Source organism: Macaca thibetana, chromosome 11 (genome assembly GCF_024542745.1).
Source record: "Macaca thibetana thibetana isolate TM-01 chromosome 11, ASM2454274v1, whole genome shotgun sequence".
Lineage (NCBI taxonomy): Eukaryota > Metazoa > Chordata > Mammalia > Primates > Cercopithecidae > Macaca > Macaca thibetana.
In genome coordinates, this window is record NC_065588.1 from 102,579,158 (window position 1) to 102,597,208 (window position 18,051).

The 18,051-nt window shown below is 39.3% G+C and overlaps 1 protein-coding gene across 2 annotated transcripts in view; it reads left to right on the forward strand.

The window, feature by feature from the left end:
* POLR3B (RNA polymerase III subunit B) overlaps positions 1-18,051 on the forward strand; it is a 136,524-nt gene that overhangs the window by 14,045 nt on the left and 104,428 nt on the right. For both annotated transcript variants that reach the window (XM_050748622.1, XM_050748623.1), the window contains 3 exons: positions 4,148-4,239; positions 6,035-6,152; positions 7,769-7,877. In XM_050748622.1, the coding sequence (XP_050604579.1) occupies positions 4,148-4,239; positions 6,035-6,152; positions 7,769-7,877 (319 nt within the window). The remainder of the gene's footprint in view (positions 1-4,147; positions 4,240-6,034; positions 6,153-7,768; positions 7,878-18,051) is intronic.

Genomic DNA, 18,051 nt, shown 5'->3' on the forward strand with positions numbered 1-18,051 from the left:
TAGAAATCAAACAGTACATAAAAACATTTGATTCAAAACAGTAACCTCCCTCCCCTTCCTCACCTTTCATCCCGTTCCCAACTTCGTGACTATTTCTGTTATTTTTTCTGGGGGTTGTTACATCCATAACTTTATTTTGTGTGTGTGTGTGTTGCAGGGGGCGGGGTTGTTTGGTTTTTTTTTGAGACGGAGTCGCACTCTGTTGCCCAGGCTGGAGTACAGTGGCATGATCTCTGCTCTCTACAGCCTCCGCCCCCCAGGTTCAAGTGATTCACCCACCTCTACCTCCTGAGTAGCTGGGATTACAGGTGCCTGCCACCACGCCTGGCTAATTTTTTCTTATTTTTAGTAGAGACGGGTTTCACCATGTTAGTTAGGCTGGTCACAAACCCCTGACCTCATGTGATCCACTCGCCTCGGCCTCCCAAAGTGCTGAGATTACAGGCATGAGCTACCGTGCATGGCCAATATCCGTAACTTTAAATGTGATGCTTTGACCTCTATTTCTTGATACATTAACTGTAAACATTATGTTTTGCCTCCTGATATATGGGATGTGGCTTAGCTTACCTGTGTGTCACCTACTTTGCTTCTCCCTTCCTCTTCCCGAATTTTCCTGCTTGTTTTTAATTCTCTTTTTGGTTACTGTAGTAACTGTAATATTCTTATATCTTCATGTCGTATTACATAACTTTAGTCAGTGTGTTCATTTCCCTTGATGTAAAATGACAATATTCTTATTTCTATCTTCCCATTACTATTTCCTTTTGAATGTAAGTTATTTTGAAGACTTAAGATTTCCCAATTGGTGCTTTATGTCAGTTTTTGGAGCTTTGTAGAGACGTGTTTCTATAAATGTTTCGTGTTTGTTTGGAAACAAGGGGTGTTCTCCAGTTGTTTTGTGCCATTGTCTGTGTTTTTCCTTCAGATCGGACTTGTTAATTGTGTTGTTTAGATGTTTTGTATCTGCATTGCTTTTTGATTTGTTTGTTCTATCAGTTACTACAATAGGTATGTTAAAATCTCCCTCTGTGGTGGTGGATTTGTCCATTTTCTTTATGGTTTTGTGTATTTTTGCTTTTTTGAAGCTGTGATATTAGGTGCATAGAAGTTTAGAATTGTTAAGTCTTCCTAGTAAATTGAACCTTTGATTATTATACATTTATCTTCTTTATCTCTTGTAATATTCTTTGCCTTGAATCTTATTTTGTCTGCTCTTAGCGTAGCCACGTTTGCTTTCTTTTGGTTATATTTCTGGCATATCATTAAAGAAATTATTGTCTGTTTAATCTTTTATATGGGCTGGGCACAGTGGCTCACACCTGTAATCCCAGCACTTTGGGAAGCTGAGGCGGGCAGATCACCTGAGGTTGGGAGTTCGAGACCAGCCTGGCCAACATGGTGAAACCCCGCCTCTACTAAAAATATAAAAATTAGCTGGGCGCGGTGGTGCACATCTGTAATCCCAGCTACTTGAGAGACTGAGGCATGAGAATTGCTCGAACCCGGAAGGCAGAGATTGCAGTGAGCCGAGATTATGCCACTGTACTCTGGCCTGGGCAATAGAGCGAGACTCCATCTCAAAAAAAAATCTCTTAAATGTCCTTACGTTTTGAGTTTAGTTGAAGTAAACTGCATATGGCTACATTTTAAAAAAAATTGTCTTGAGAATTTAGTTCAATTATATTTGTTATATATATACATACATATATACATACTTATTCTATATTTTAAAGCTGTCTAGCTTTTCATGTTTCAAGTTTTTTCCATTTTTGTTTTTGGATAATGGAAGATTTTTTTTTCTCACCCTTCCCCAATTGATTTAAAAGTCATATGCAGTATTTCTGATTGTTTATGTTTATCTTAGAAATTTTGAAATGTATACTTAACAAAGTTTAAAAATAAACAATATCTTTATTCTCCTCCTGGCAAGAATAAAGACTTTAGAAAGCTTTTAAGTTGGATCAAATCAATCACTTTGACTTATATGCTTTTGTTGTACCAAATTTTTGTTCTATCTTGTTTTGTTTTGGTCTTTTTGAGACGGTCTCACTCTGTTACCCAGGCAGGAGTGCAGTGGTACACTTATTGAGTGTACTCATTGAGGCTCACTGCAGCCTTAACCTCCTGGGCTCAAGTGATCCTCCCACCTCCAACCTCCCCAGTAACTGGGACTGTAAGTGCACCACCACACCTGGCTAATTTTTGTATTTTTTGTAGAGACAGGGTTTTGCCATGTCGTCCAGGCTGGTCTCGAGCTCCTGGGCTCAAGTGATCCACCCGCCTCGGTCTCCCAAAGCACTGGGAATTGCAGGCATGAGCCACCATTCATGGCATTTTTTTTTTTTTTTTTTTTTGAGATGGAGTCTCACTCTGTTGCCCAGGCTGGAGTGCAATGGCGTGATCTTGGCTCATTGCACCCTCCGCCTCCCAGGTTCAAGCGATCCTCCTGCCCCATCCTCCTGAGTAGCTGGAACTACAGCCGTGCGCCACCACACCCAGCCAATATTTTTTATATTTTTAGTAGAGACGGGGTTTCACCACATTGGCCAGGGTGGTCTTGATTCCCTTGACCTTGTTATCCGCCCGCCTCGGCCTCCCAAAATGCTGGGATTACAGGCGTGAGCCACTGCGCCTGGCCTCCCTGTCATGTTTTTTAACCTATGAATTAGAAATTGTTATTGTCTTACGAAGTTCATATTTGTTTATATCCGCACATGTTAGTTTCCATTTTCTTTGCTCACTGAATATTTTTACACGTCAGACTTTTGGTTAGTGTTCATTTTCCATCTTCCTGAAGATGAATTTTTTTACAAATTTATTAGTGAGGGCCTATTAGTACATTAGTAACTTCTCTCAGTTTTTGTCTGGAAATATCTTTATGTTGACCTCATTCTGAGTGAATACTTAGCAGAATACACAAATTGAGGTTGGCAGTTACTTTCTCTGAGCACTTTGAGCACATTGCTCTGTGTCATTGATTGTTGTGAAGTTATTGTGTATCCTTTCCTTTTTGGTAGCCTCCCTTTTTTTCTGGCTGGGTTTTAAATCTGATCTCTAATTTTGGTGTTTAGTATCTTGACTGTGATATGCTTAGGTGTAGCTTTCTTTTTATTATCTTGTGCAGGTGTTACTGTGAGGATTTGTGTCTTTCATGTATCTTTAAAACTTTACAGCTATTATCTCTTTGAATAGGACTTCTCACCCATTCTGTGTATTTTTGCCATCTAGAAGTCTGATTAGATGTTTATTAGTCACTCTCTCTCTATCCTTCCCTGACTCTTAAACTCTCTTTCATATCTTCCATCTCTATGTCTTTCTGAAATACATTCTCAGTAATTTCTTCAGATGTCTTTTCCAGCCCAGTAATTATATCTTCAGCAATATCAAATCTGTTATTATCCAACCTATTTCTACATTTTTAAGTCAGTGCTTAAAATTTCCATTTCTAGTAAGTTTTGCTTAGTTCTTTTTCCAGACTGCCTGGTTAGTTTTCATAGCCTGTTGTTCCTTACACTTGGATGCGTCATGCTATTGCCAAGTAACTGATGAGAATCACTTTGTCTTCCATGAAGGAAGTATTGCTGTCATTTCTGACTCTCACTAAAGCTGTACGCAAAGTTTAAACCAAACATTTGAGGTTTTTGGTTTTTTGTTTTGTTTTTTAAGAGAGCCTCATTCTGGAGTGCAGTGGCGCGATCCCGGCTTATGGCAACTTCCACCTCCAAGTTCAAGCGATTCTCCTGTCTCAGCCTCCTGAGTAGCTGGGACTACAGGCACACACCACCACACCCAGCTAATTTTTTGTATTTTTAGTAGAGATGGGGTTTCACCATGTTGACCAGGCTGCTCTCGAACTCCTGCCCTCATATGATCCACCCACCTTGGCCTCCCAAAGTGCTGGGATTACAGGCATGAGCTTCTGCACCCAGCCTGAGTTTTTATTGTCTGTACTAGACGAGCAGCATGCCTGAGAAAATACTTCGTTTTGCTTGGCTTCCATGCAGTTGCTATTTCTCTGCCTTTTCTAACGTAGTGCATAGACAGACCCTTGGTGAGGTGGTGCGCACTGCATGTTTTGTATTTTTTGCAGCTTTTACCATTGACAGCCTACATGTGATATTTTCTTTTGTTTTATTTTATACAGAATGCCCATAATGCTACGTAGTTCAAACTGTGTTCTTACTGGAAAAACGCCAGCAGAATTTGCCAAACTGAACGAATGTCCTTTAGATCCAGGTATGTGTGAAGTCTTGGATTTGCCCCACTTTCCTTATTCTTTTATTCTGCTGCTGCTGTTGTTTTAACATTTTGTCTCAAAAACAGTGCCAACTTTTCTACTTTATAATGAACTTGTTCACAAAACACCCAGAAATTTGTCTCTAGCTTTATCTAGCTTTATGCTATTAGTCTGTATTTCTTTTTTTTTTTTTTTTTTTTTTTTCGAGACAGTCTCTCACTCTGTCACCTAAGCTGGAGTGCAGCGGTGTGATCTCAAGCAGTCCTCCCACCTCAGCTTCACAAACAGCTGGGACTACAGGCTTGTGCCACCATGCCCAGCTCATTTTTGTATTTTTAGTAGAGATGGTGTTTTGCTATGTCATCCTGGCTGATCTCCTGGACTCATCCACCTTAGCTTCCCCAAATGCTGAGATTACAGGCGTGAACCACTGTGCCCAGCCCTATTAGTCTATATTTCTCAAAGACATACTGTTTCTTCTTTTATTTCAGACTTAAGACTTTAATATGCCACATTCTTGTTTATTGCCATGATTTGTCAGTCTTTTCTATCTTTGGCCAGCAGTTTCTTTTGGTATGCCTAAAAATTCAAGAATAATCTTCCGAAGTTACTGGCCTTGCCTCACTGAAAAAAATCAAGTATCTCACTTCAGGCTCAAGTATTTCACTTCAGGCTGTTTTAAATGCAGTAAAGCCAGGGGAAGATGAAAGTATTTTTTGGTTTACATTTTGAAAAGTTTTATTTTTGTGCCTATTTCTAGGCAATTTCTTTTGTAAAATTTCAAACTTAGAACTTAACAGGAAGTTTATCTTAATTCTTTAACTCATATTTCACATTGATTTATTTGAACTTATAGTTGCTTGAATCTTATTCCTGTAAAGTTACATTGTTGTAGAATCTCAGAAGTTTTGGAAAGAAGTTAATGAAGAATGTGACTTTACTAGACTGTAACAGAATGTTGCATAAGTCGAATATGTTGTATTGTTTTTGCTTATATTCTGCAGGTATAAAATGAAGTATTACTTTATCCTACTCTGAATTGTGTGCAAAAAAAATAAATGATGATGCATGAATTTTTTCGAATATGCAATATTATTTGGAAACCTAATCTTAATCTACCATTATCACTGATTTGTTAGAAAACTTAGAGTAAATTTCAGTTTATATTGAAAATTGTCAGTTACACTTGTACTTAAGAGCTCTGACATCTAATTTATTTAACTTGTTTTTTCATTCACTTTCTACATATGTCAGGGGCTGGTGATTCATAGACCAATAAGATATATTTCCTGTCCTCAAGATTTTATACAAATATAGCTCATTTGTATAAAATAATGTGCTGATCTTCAGTCCATAAAACAACATCAGATGGGCACAATGGCTCATACCTATGATCCCAGCGCTTTGAGAGGCTGAGGCAGGAGGATGGCTTAAGACAGCGAGTCAGCCTGAGAAGCATAGTGAGACCCTGTTGTTGGAAGAAATTTAAAAATTAGCTAGGCGTGGTGGCACATGCCTGTAGTCCTAGCTACTCAGGAGACTGGGGCGGGCGAATCACTTGAGGTTAGGAGTTCAAGGTTGCAGTGAGCTATGATTGTGCCACTGCACTCCAACCTGGGTAACAGAGGGAGATCCTTTCTCAAAAAATAAAATCAGCAAACCCCTTTGAATCAAGTGTTAGCCAGTGCCATGAAGCAGTAGAAAAGGTAATCTGATTCACAAGATTCTTGCCATTACTAAATCAACACTGGTTGAGGAATAAATGATTAAGTTTTTCTTGTTTCCTTTGGGTAGGTGGCTACTTCATTGTTAAAGGAGTAGAAAAAGTTATTCTTATCCAAGAGCAGCTGTCTAAGAACAGGATCATCGTGGAGGCTGATAGAAAAGGAGCCGTTGGAGCTTCAGTTACCAGGTAAGATGGTGTCCTTAAAAAATATTGGTCATTCAGTTAGTCCTAAATGGCTATCTTTCAATACAGAGGGAGCCAGTTATTACCTCTAAAAGCAGGCATTGTAATAGTTAAGCTATCTGCATTCAATTTATTATGAAAGTCTGGAAGCATAGGGTATTGATTTTAAAATTTCAGTGATGGGAGTCTGAGACATCGTTTGAGAAGTCACTGTTTAAGCTGAATTTTATCTTAGCTTATAGAACGTGAAAGGAGATTTTTAAAGAGAAAAAATATAAAACCACTCAAGTTTTTCATGCTCCTTTTCAGCCTTTTACCATTTATTTGTGTATTCCTGCAGCAGTATGATCAGGGACTATTTGACCCTTAATACTAAATGACCTATATTATGGACTTAACACTCTATTGTTAGTTTTCTAGACCAGCCTCTTTCACAGTGTACTCATTTTTACAACAGTATCCCTTTCGAGGCTTCTGTAACTTTTTATTTTCACATGTAATTTGAAATGTGGAGGTTAATGAGTTCTGGGAATAGAAAGATTTGTGGCATAGATAAGATGTCAGAGTGTAGTAGTTTCCCGTTTGATAACCTACAACGAACTGATTAACTCAGAGTTTCTGTACTTTTCTTTCTGATGGAGAGGCAGTTAACAATGATGGTCATTCGTCGAGTACTTACCAGCAGCCAGGCAAAATACTAGATATATTATTTGTCACCTCAGTCTTCCAAGATAAGTGGTACTGTTAACATCTTCATTTTACAACTAACAGGCCTTAAGCTCAGGGGTACCTTGACTGTAAGGGGTAGATAGCCTTTGAACCCAGATATAGTTAATTCTATAGTCCGTGTCTTCCCACTATCTAAACTTTGGAGCCAGGGCAATTTCAATTTGAGTTTGAATCCTAAAGCCTTTGTTTTCTAGATATGAGGCACTGGAACGTGCAGTTACTTAACTTCTCTAAGTCTTGGTTTCCTCCTATGTGATTTTGAGATAATACTTCAAAGTTTGACTATGTAGAAGATTAGAGCTAATATAAGTAACGTGGGTAACAATGCATAGTAGCAGGTAATCTGTGTGTGTTACTAATGTGGTTGATTAGAGCTTTTAAAATGCTTTGAAATCCATTAGAAATTTTATAACTAACACAGATACCAATAGAAGGATATTCCTTTCTTTTGGCTTTACTATATACCAAGACTGTGGGTATGTTTTGTTGAATTACTAGTTTAAAAACTCACATAAATTCATTTCTTTTTAATTTCCTCTTTATGGTTAAGGCCCATATTATAAAATTGGCCTTGTATATATGCTCTACACTGGATCAAAGTAATTCAGGTGGAGTCAAAGTGAAGTTGGTCAGAAAGTAGTTGTCACTCATTCACACACAGAACTTCCATCATAATCTCAAAGTCAAAGAAAAATTTATCATGTTTTTAAATGTTCACAGAAGTGGCAGCTGGGCAGGAAAGGGATTGTCTTTTTAAAGTACTTACTAGAAAGGACCTTGTCATTGTTGTTGATCAGTTGACCCTTGTTGATTAATGATCATTGCTATTGCATGTTATTAGCTTGAAACTCAGTGGGGATGCAGTTTAACCAACTTGTATTTACTCATAGCTCTACCCATGAGAAAAAAAGCAGAACCAATATGGCTGTGAAACAAGGACGATTTTATTTGAGGCATAATACTTTGTCAGAAGATATACCCATTGTCATCATATTTAAGGTAAAGCTGCAGCTCTCTTCTGAAAATTATAAGAATTCTTTCTCTGGTTTATTTACATATATAATTAGAGATTTGGAAGGTAAGGAATTTTTGGAGTAGAAAGATTTGTGATGTAAGTTGTCAGTCATATGATGTATTTTAAATTGAAAGCTGGCTGGGCATGGTGGCTCATGCCTGAAATCCCAACATTTTGGGAGGCCAAGATGGGCAGACTGCCTGAGCCCAGGAGTTTGAGACCAACTTGGGCAACATGGTGAAACCCCCATCTCTACCAAAAAAAAAAAAAATAATAATAGCTGGCTGTGGTGGTATGCACCTCTACTCCCAGCCACCCAGGAGGCTGAGGTGGGAGGATGGCTTAAGCCTGGGAGGCAAAGGTTGCAGTGAGCTGAGATTGTGCCACTCTGCTCCAGCCTGGACAACATAGTGAGAACTCATCTCTACAAATAATAAAAACATTAGCCAAGCTTGGTGGCGTGTGCCTATAGTTTCACCTATTTGGGTTGCTGAGATGGGAGGATCACACAAGCCCAGGAAGTCAAGGCTGCAGTGAGCCATGATCATGCCACTGCACTCCAGCCTGGGCAATACAGCAAGACCCTATCTCAAAACTAAAGAAAAAAATCAGCTTATTTGTGAATTGTTGGCCTAGAATGCAAAAGACATTTTCCATAGAAACAATATTGAAATGGTATAGTGTTCTTAGATACAGGCATACTTCAGAGATACTGCTGGTTTTGTTGCAGACCACCACAATAAAGCTAATATCACAGTAAAGTGAGTCACACGAATATTTTACTTTCCCAGTGTATACAAAAGTTATGTGTATACCATACTGTAGTCTGTTAAGTGTACAATAGCATTATGTATAAAAAATACATGCCTCAATTAAAATATACTTTTTTGCTAAAAAATTGTAACAATTATCTGAGTCATAATCTTTCAGTGAGTTAGAATCTTTTTACTGGTAGAGGGTCTTGCCTCTGTGTTGGTGGCTACTGACTAATCAGGGTGGTGGTTGCTGAAGGTGGCTATGGCATTTTCTTAAAATAAGACATCAGTGAAGTTTGCCACAGCTATTGACTCTTACTTCGTGAAAGATTTCTCTGTAGCACACAATGCTGTTTGATAGCATTTTACCCACAGTAGAACTTCTTTCAAAAATTAGAGTCACTTGTCTTAAGCCCTGCTGCTGCTTTGTCAATGAAGTGTACGTAATATTCTACATCCTTTTTTGTTGTTCCAACAATATATACAGCCTCTTCACCACTATTAGATTCCATTTCAAGAAATCACTTTCTCTGCTCATCATTAAGAAGCAACTCCTCACCTGTTCAAGTTATATCATGAGATTACACCAATTCAGTCACATCTTCAGGCTCCACTTCTACTTCTAGTTCTCTTGCTATTCCCACCACATCTGCAGCTACTTTCTTCACTAAAGTCTTAAACCCCTCAAAGTCATCCTAGAGGATGGGAAGCAGCTTCTTTCAAACTTTTGTTAATGTTGATATTTTTACCTCTTCTCATGAGTCACAGATATATAGACATTCTTTTTTTTTTTTTTTTTAAGGTGAAAGCAAGTTTATAAGAAAGTAAAGAAACGAAAGAATGGCTACTCCATAGGCAGAGCAACCCCAAGGGCTGCTGGTTGCCCATTTTAATGGTTATTTCTTGATTATATGCTAAACAAGGGGTGGATTATTCATGAGTTTTCTGGGAAAGAGGTGGGGAGTTCCCAGAATTGAAGTTTCCTCCTCCTTTTAGACCATATAGGGTAACTTCCTGACGTTGACATGGCATTTATAAACTATCATGGCGCTGGTAGGAGTGTGAGGACGACCAGAGGTCACTCTCATTGCCATCTTGGTTTTAGTGGGTTTTGGCTGGCTTCCTTACTGCAGTCTGTTTTATCAGCAAGGTCTTTATGACCTGTATCTTGTGCCAACCTCCTGTCTCATCCTGTGACTAAGAATGCCTTAACCTCCTTGGAATGCAGCCCAGTTGGTCTCAGCCCCTGTTCAAGAGAGAGTCACTGTGGTTCGAACACCTCTGACATATTTCCCTCTTCCCCTTTTATAAGACAACCCTAGTCCTAAGGTTCGTAGAAGGATGAAGACCCATCTTCCATAACTTCTTCAGGCTGAATAGGAATGATGATATTCCTGCCTAACTATTAGGGTCTCTTGTATTCAGGGGAATCACAGATATTCTTATTGGCATCTAGAAGAGTGAATCCTTTCCAGAAGGTTTCCAGTTTACTTTGTCCAGATCCATCAAAGGAATCACTATCTATGGCAGCTATAGCCATAAGACTTGAAAGTTGAAATTACTTCTTTATTCATGGGCTGCAGAATAGATGTTGTGTTAGCAAGCACAAAAACATTGATCTTGTACATCTTTATCAGAACTCTTGGTGACTGAGTTCATTATCAATGAGCAGTAATGTTTTTAAAGGATCTTTTTTTCTTAGCAGTTGTTGTCAACAGTAGACATAAAATATTCAGTGAACTATACTGTCAACTGATGCGCTGTCATCCAGACTTTGTTGCTTCATTGGTAGAGCACAGGCAGAGTAGATATAGCATAATTCTTAAGAGCCTTACGATTTTCAGAATGGTCAATGAGCACTGACTTGAACTTTTTCTAGACCCTCACAAGAAAGTCAGCCTGTCCTTTGAAGCTTTGAAGCCAGGCATTGACCTCTCCAGCTGTCAAAGTCCTAGACAGCATGTTAGAAGTCTTTCAATAGAAGTCTGTTTCATCTACATTGAAAATCTGTTGTTTAGTGTAGACACCTTCATCAGTGATCTTAGCCAAATCTTCTGGATAACTTGCCGCAGCTTCTCCATCAGCACTTGCTGCTTCGCCTTGCACTTTTATGTTATGGAGATGGCTTCTTTCCTTAAATCTCATGAACCAGCCTCTGCTAGTTTCCAACTTTTCTTCTGCCCCTTCCTCCCCTCTCTCAGCCTTCATAGAACTGAAGAGAGTTAGGCCCTTACTCAGGATTATGCTTTAACTTATTGTGGCTGGTTTGCTCTTCTATCCAGACCACTAAAACCGTCTACATATCAGCAATAAGCCTGTTTCCCTTTCTTATCGTTGATATGTTCACTGGAATAGCACTTTTAATTTCCTTCAAGAACTTTTCCTTTGTGTTCACAACTAGTCTAATTGGTGCAAGAGGCCTAGTTTTTGGCCTGTCTCAGCTTTTGACACGCCTTTCTTTCTCAACTTAATCGTTTCTACCTTTTGATTTATGGTGACAGATATGCAACCCTTTTTTTTACTTGCATACTTAAGAAGCCATTCTAGCATTATTAATTGGCCTAATTTCACTATTGTTGTGTCTCAAGGAATAAGGAGGCTCAAGAAGGGAGAGAGATGGGGGAATAGCTAGTTGGTGGAGCAGTCACAACACACATATTTATCGATTAAATTTTTCATCTCTTATGAGCACAGTTTGTGGCACCCCAAAACAGTTACAATAGTAACATCAAAGAACGCTGATCAGCTGGACGCAATGGCTCACGCCTATAATCCCAGCACTTTGGGAGGCTGAGGCGGGGATCATTTGAGGTCGGGAGTTCGAGACCAGCCTGACCAACATGGTGAAATCCCATCTCTACTAAAAATATAAAAATTAGCTGGGTGTGGTGGCACACGTCTGTAATCTCAGCTACTTTGGGAGGCTGAGGCAGGGTGATTGCTTGAACCTGGGAGGTGGAGGTTGCGGTGAGCCTGGATTGCGCCACTGCACTCCAGCCTGGGCAACAGAGTGAGACTCCGTCTCAAAAAAAAGAAAAAAAAAAAAGATCGTTGATCACAGGTCACCATAACAGTGAAAAAGTTTGAAATATGGCAAGAATTTACCAAAATGTGACACAGGGATATGAAGTGAGCACATGCTGTTGAAAAAATGACACCAATAGACTTGCCTGAAGCAGGGTCAGTCTGCAAGCAGGGACAAACCTTCAATTTGGAAAAAGACAATATCTACAAAGCCCAATAAAGCAAAGCATGATAAAATGATATGTACCTATAGTGACACAGAGACCCGTTTAACCTGCTCTAAGACATAAATACTATATACATTCAGTGAACAGTTAAGTTGTCGTATTTGTTATCAAGCAAAATAAAAAAAATAGTTGGCATTGTGTGATACAGTTAGTTGATCCTCAGTATTTGCAAATTCCCTGTTTGTGAATTCACTTACTTGCTAAAATTTATACATAACCCCAGAATCAATACTTGCGGTGCTTTTGTGGTTATTTACAGATATGCACTGACATGGAGTGGTAAAAACTTAAGTCACCCAGCGCACATATTCCCAGCTGAGACTGAACAAGGCAACACTCCGCCTTCTTGTTTCAGCCCTTATGTTGTAATCAAGTGTCTGTTTTGCAGTCTATTTAGTGCCGTATTTTTTGTATTTTTGTGCTTTGTTGATTTGCAGTATAAGATGGCCCCCTAGTGTAATGCTAAAGTTCCGTCAAGGTGTTCCAAAGGACAAACAGGCTGTGATGTGCCTTCTGGAGGAAATATGTGTTAGATAAGCTTTGTTCAGGCATGAGTTATAGTGCTGTTGGCTGACTTCAAAGTTAATGAATCAGTGATAAATATCTTTTTTTGTTTTTTTGGGATGGAGTTTTGCTCTTTCACCTAGGCTAGTGTGTAATGGTGCGACCTTGGCTCACTGCAACCTCCCTTCCAGTTTCAAGCAATTCTCCTGCCTCAGCCTCCCGAGTAGCTTAGGATTACAGGTGCCCTCCACCACGCCCAGCTAATTTTTGTATTTTTAGTAGAGATGGGGTTTCACCATGTTGGCTAGGCTGGTCTTGAACTCCTGACCCTGTGATCCTTCTGCCTTGGCCTCCCAAAGTGCTGGGACTACAGGCGTGAGCCACAGCTCCTGGCCTTAAATATCTTTTAAAAGAAGCACACAGAAAATAAGATTCTGTATTGATTAGTTGAGGAAAATGTAACCATAGGCTCACAGGAACCTAGCCCTGTATTTTTCCTGGAACAATGGTTCAGTATTTACTATTCAGTATTTGGTATGATTCAGCAACTTGATAGAACATAACTACCGTGGATAATGATAACCGATATATAGGTACAAAATGAATCTCGATAACCAGTTTAGTTGAAATGAAGAGCTCAGATTATTTGAGGAGATACTGGATGCTTCAGATAATTTTAGAAATGTATAATATTTATTCAGTTTCAATAGTATGATAGTGGAAATAATTTTTGAGTCAAAATTAGAGAAAACAAAGGAAGAGATCCTCTGAGGTTGAACTAAGTTGGTTAAAACGGAAAAGTATTTTGGGTATAAACCTCAGAGGAGTAAGAAAGAAAGGATTGAGTCTTTACTGTTAAAGTTGTAACCAGGTGACAGAGGGTAGGAGTCAGGGAGAAAAGTAGCCCTCAAATCAATCTGATGATTGGGATTTAGGGAGAGAACCCCTGATGGTTCATAAGTATTGAATGGATGTTGACAAGTCAGGTTCTTTAACTCAGGAAGCATCCATATTCTAAATGCAATTGTGTGAAGGAAGTTTTAGGAAATTTAAAAATGTTTATTGTAGCCGAATGTGCTTTTGAGTTCTATAAATGAGTTGGAGCCATTTTCTTTTCAGGATGATGATGATGATAGTCATAGTAGCAGTACCATATCAGAGGGCCCAGGAAGAATTCTTAAATATGCTTTTTCTTTTCTTTCTTCAGGGTTTGCATTTTTTAAGCACAAAAGTAATTTTGGCTTTTCTTATAGGGATCCCACAGTGTCCAATGCAGTGTTTTATGTACATAGTGATGAATATTGAAAATTTTATCTAATGTGACTGGGCACAGTGGCTCATGCCAATGATCCCATCACTTGGGGAGGCCAAGGCGGGTGGATCACTTGAGGTCAGGAGTTTAAGACCAGACTGGCTGACATGGTGAAACGCCATCTCTGCTAAAAATACAAAAACTAGCTGGGCATGGTAGCTCATGCCTGCCCCAGCTACTTGGGAGGCTGAGGCAGGAGAATTGCTTCAACCCAGGAGGCAGAGATTGCAGTGAGGCGAAATCACATCACTGTACGCCAGCCTGGGCAACAGAGGGAGACTCCGTCTCAAAAAAAAAAAAAAAAAAAAAAAAAGACAATTTTATCTAACGATATAGAATTACATCTCCAGCAGAGGGCAGTATGTTCCCATGCATCCAAAGGACTTTTTTTTTTTTTTTAGAAGGTTTTATAGACCCTTGAAGATGCATAGTACTGCTTTCTTTCTACCAGAAATTATAAATTAATTATAATGCATATAATCTTCTATCACTCATGGAAAATGCATGACTAGACCCATGCATACATTAAAATCAGAAAACATATTAAGTACTGCTTTTTGGCTAGGTGATGAGTTTAGTAAGACAGTTTTGCCAGGCTCAGTGGCTCAGGCCTGTAATCCCAGCACTTTGGGAGGCCGGGGTGGGCGGATCCCAAGGTCAGGAGATCGAGACCATCTTGGCTAACACGGTGAAACCCTGTCTCTACTAAAAATACAAAAAATTAGCCGGGTGTGGTGACAGGTGCCTATAGTCCCGGCTACTCGGGAGGCTGAGGCAGGAGAATGGCGTGAACCCGGGAGGCGGAGCGTGCAGGGAACCAAGATCGCACCACTGGACTCCATCCAGCCTGGGCAACAGAGCAAGACTCCGTCTCAAAAAAAAAAAAAAGGCTTTCTTCTGTCAAGTTTGTTTAACATTTATATTGTACATCTATACACACATATGCTTACATACACACAGCTGACTTAAATCCTTTTTAGAATAGGGCTGTAAATTAACACTATGCATATTTATGTAACCAGTAGTTGTGGTTTCAGACTTCTCCCTTTCTGATTATAAAGATATTCCTTGCGTTATTTAAAGTTAGAAAGCCACTTAAAAGTATATCTACATTTTTGGATATATTTTTCCAGATCATTTTCCTGTGCTTCTGTGATATACACATAAATTTTTATTTTTTTCACTTAACCATGCATTATGAATAGCTTTCCCTGTTAGGGATCTGCATCATTGTTTTTAGTGACTGTTGTGTAGAAGTTGCATACTTGTGGTGGAATTTACTTAACCACTTTCCTCTAGTGGGGCATTTAGGTGTCATTTTTTTTCCCGAAGGCTTTCCTCTTAAATACAACCGTAGGATGACTGTTATACATACCTGTTTGTGCACGTTGCTGATTGCTTTGTGAGACTTTATTCCTAAGATCGGAATTTTTTTAAAAAAACTTGGTACATGTTGCCAATTATTTTCCTGAAACACATTCACTACATTCTAATCAGTAAATATTTTAAAATTTTTAGTTTGGATAAATGAGCTAAATATTTTGGTCATGAATGATCACTTTTATTGGTCTCCCACAATAGGTATGTTTTAATAAATTGATGGGAATTTGTTTGATAACCACTGTTTAGACTTTTCCATCTGGGAGGCAGCATAGAGTATTGGGTATCTTAGAATCAGACAGATTTAGGTTGAATCCCAGCATCTGCACTTATTAGCTATGTGACCTTGGGCGTAATTTCCAGTCTCTTTGAAGCTTGGATAACTCATCTATTAAGGTGAGAAGTTTAAGAGAGTTGCCGTGAAGAGCAAACAGGATCATATATTTTTTGAAAAGTCCCGGAAGGGGAGTGCCCTTTTGCTTTCCTTAGTTCTCTTTAGTCAGAAACCCTGGGAAGACAAACGGGGATACCAGAAAAGACACATCATTTCTCTTTGAGTGTTGTGTGGCCCTAACACAGACCTTGACAGTCATTAGGACTTGATGGTTGTTGATTGTAACCAACAATTGGCTGAAAGTGACAGGAGCAGCAGGGTTTCCAGATTCCATGCTGAGTCTGAATATGATGGAGAAAGCTTTTAAGACATAGATCAGCCTTATTTATGGACTTGAATCACTACAAAGGTTCTCCTGCCCATGAATCTTCCTCACTTTACGTCTTGTATTCGCAACTATGCAGCCTGTTCTTATGATGGCATCTGTAGTTTGAAAGATTTTGCAGAAAAGATTATCAGATTTCAAGGGTGCTGGGCAGTGTTTCCTGGAAACTAACTTATATGGAAATTTATCTTTTTTTTTTTGAGATGGAGTCTCGCTCTGTCGCCAGGCTGGAGTGCAGTGGCACAATCTTGGCTCACTGCAACCTCTGACTCCCTAGTTCAAGCGATTCTCCTGCCTCAGCCTCCCAAGTAGCTGGGATTACAGGCACGCACCACCACGCCCAGCTAATTTTTGTATTTTTAGTAGAGACGAGGTTTCTCCATGTTGACCAGGATATTCTTGATCTCCTGACCTCGTGATCCGCCCACCTTAGCCTCCCAAAGTGCTGGGATTACAGGCATGAGCCAACGTTCCTGGCCAAAATTTATCTTCTTTAAAGAGAAACAGTCACAAAGTTAGAGAGGGCCATCACAGTTCTCTTATTACCTGCTGGGACTACTGTGAGTAATAATAGATTGATTTTGGTCTACTTTAAAGAAACATTAGAGATTTCTGAATAGTAGATATTTTAAGAAGTTATTTCCTTTCCCGCCTTCACACAGTATATTTCAACCTGTTACCATTAGTGTGTGTATCAGTCTCTTCTGCTCATTAGTATTCTTTGTTTTTGTCTTTAAAAGTCACACCTTGTAGATATCTAAAAAGACTTCATGCCACTTTTTATAGTGCACCTCCCCTTATTTTCGTTCAGTGGTATTGCTGATTTCTGGAGTGTAGGGGACCTGCTGAAATGTATTATCTCTGCTATTTTTTCATAAGGTTATTATGTAGGATTTACTTTTGACTTATTAGGAAAAATGATTTCAGATATCTGGAGTACCAAGAGGTCCATATAAAGCCAGTTTTCAGATGTCTAAATTATGTCTTTAAAGTAAAATGGTTCAGCATTTTGCTGTCGTTTCCATAGCAATATGTCATTTATTTGTGGCTGTGACTACTGAAGGCTAAATAGTCATAAAGTCAGTTCGGTCTTTGCAGCTGGTGTGCTTTGATGATAACTTGACTGAGTTATCGCCCCTGTATTTAGTGACTTGATATAGGAAGAGTTTAGTCCTTTTAGAGCAAAGCTTTGGCAGTAGTCATGCTTTCTGCACATATGGTGTCATTTACCATGTGCTTGGCATATCTTTGTTTCATAGCTTAGAAATATTTGGAAGGCCTAAGCAGTCTGTTTAGATCCCTGTTAGGACATTTGAGAATTTTATGCGGTTGTAAAATTACCACTTAGGTTCAGCACCAGGACAACTTGAAGTGGCAATCCATACGTCAAATGAGGAAAGACCTTTTCATTACAGGTTGAGCATCCCTTATCTGAAATGCTTGGGACAAGCAGTGTTTAGGATTTCAGGGTTTTTTAAAATTTTGGAATGTTGGCATTATCCTTATCCTTATGGTTGAGCATCTCAAATCCAAAAATCCAAAATCTGAAATGCTCTAATGAGTATTTCCTCTGAATGTCATGTCTGTACTCAGAAAGTTTCAGATTTTGAAAGCTGATCATGGTGGCCTGTGCCTATAGTACCAGCTACTTTAGAGGGTAAGATAGGAAGATTGCTCGAGCCCAAAAGTTTGAGGCGATAGTGTGCACTGCAGTTGTGACTGTGAGTGGCCTCTGCACTGCAGCCTGGGCAACACAGTGAGACCCTGTCTTTTAAAAAAGTTGGCTGGGTGTGGTGGCTTTGGCCAGGTGTGGTGGCTTATACCTGTAATCCCAGCACTTTGGGAGACTGAGGCAGGTGGATCACTTGCAGCCAGGAATTTGAGACTAGCCTGGCCAACATGGCGAAACCCCGTCTGTACTAAAAAAATACAGAAATTAGCTGGGCGTGGTGGCAGATGCCTGTAGTCCCAGCTACTTGGGAGGCCGAGACAAGAGAATCACTTGAATCCAAGAGACAGAGGTTGCACTGAGTTGAGATTGCCCTGCTGTACTCTAGCGTGGGCGACAGAGTAAGACTCTGTCTCCAAAAAAGCAAACAAACAAAAAAGAAACAACCAAAAAAACTCTCTCCCCCTAATTTTTTTTTTTAAGTTTCAAATTTTGGAGCATTTTGGATTTTCAGATTAGGGAAACTTAACCTGTGTTATTTAAACACCAAAGAAAGGAATTCTGTTCT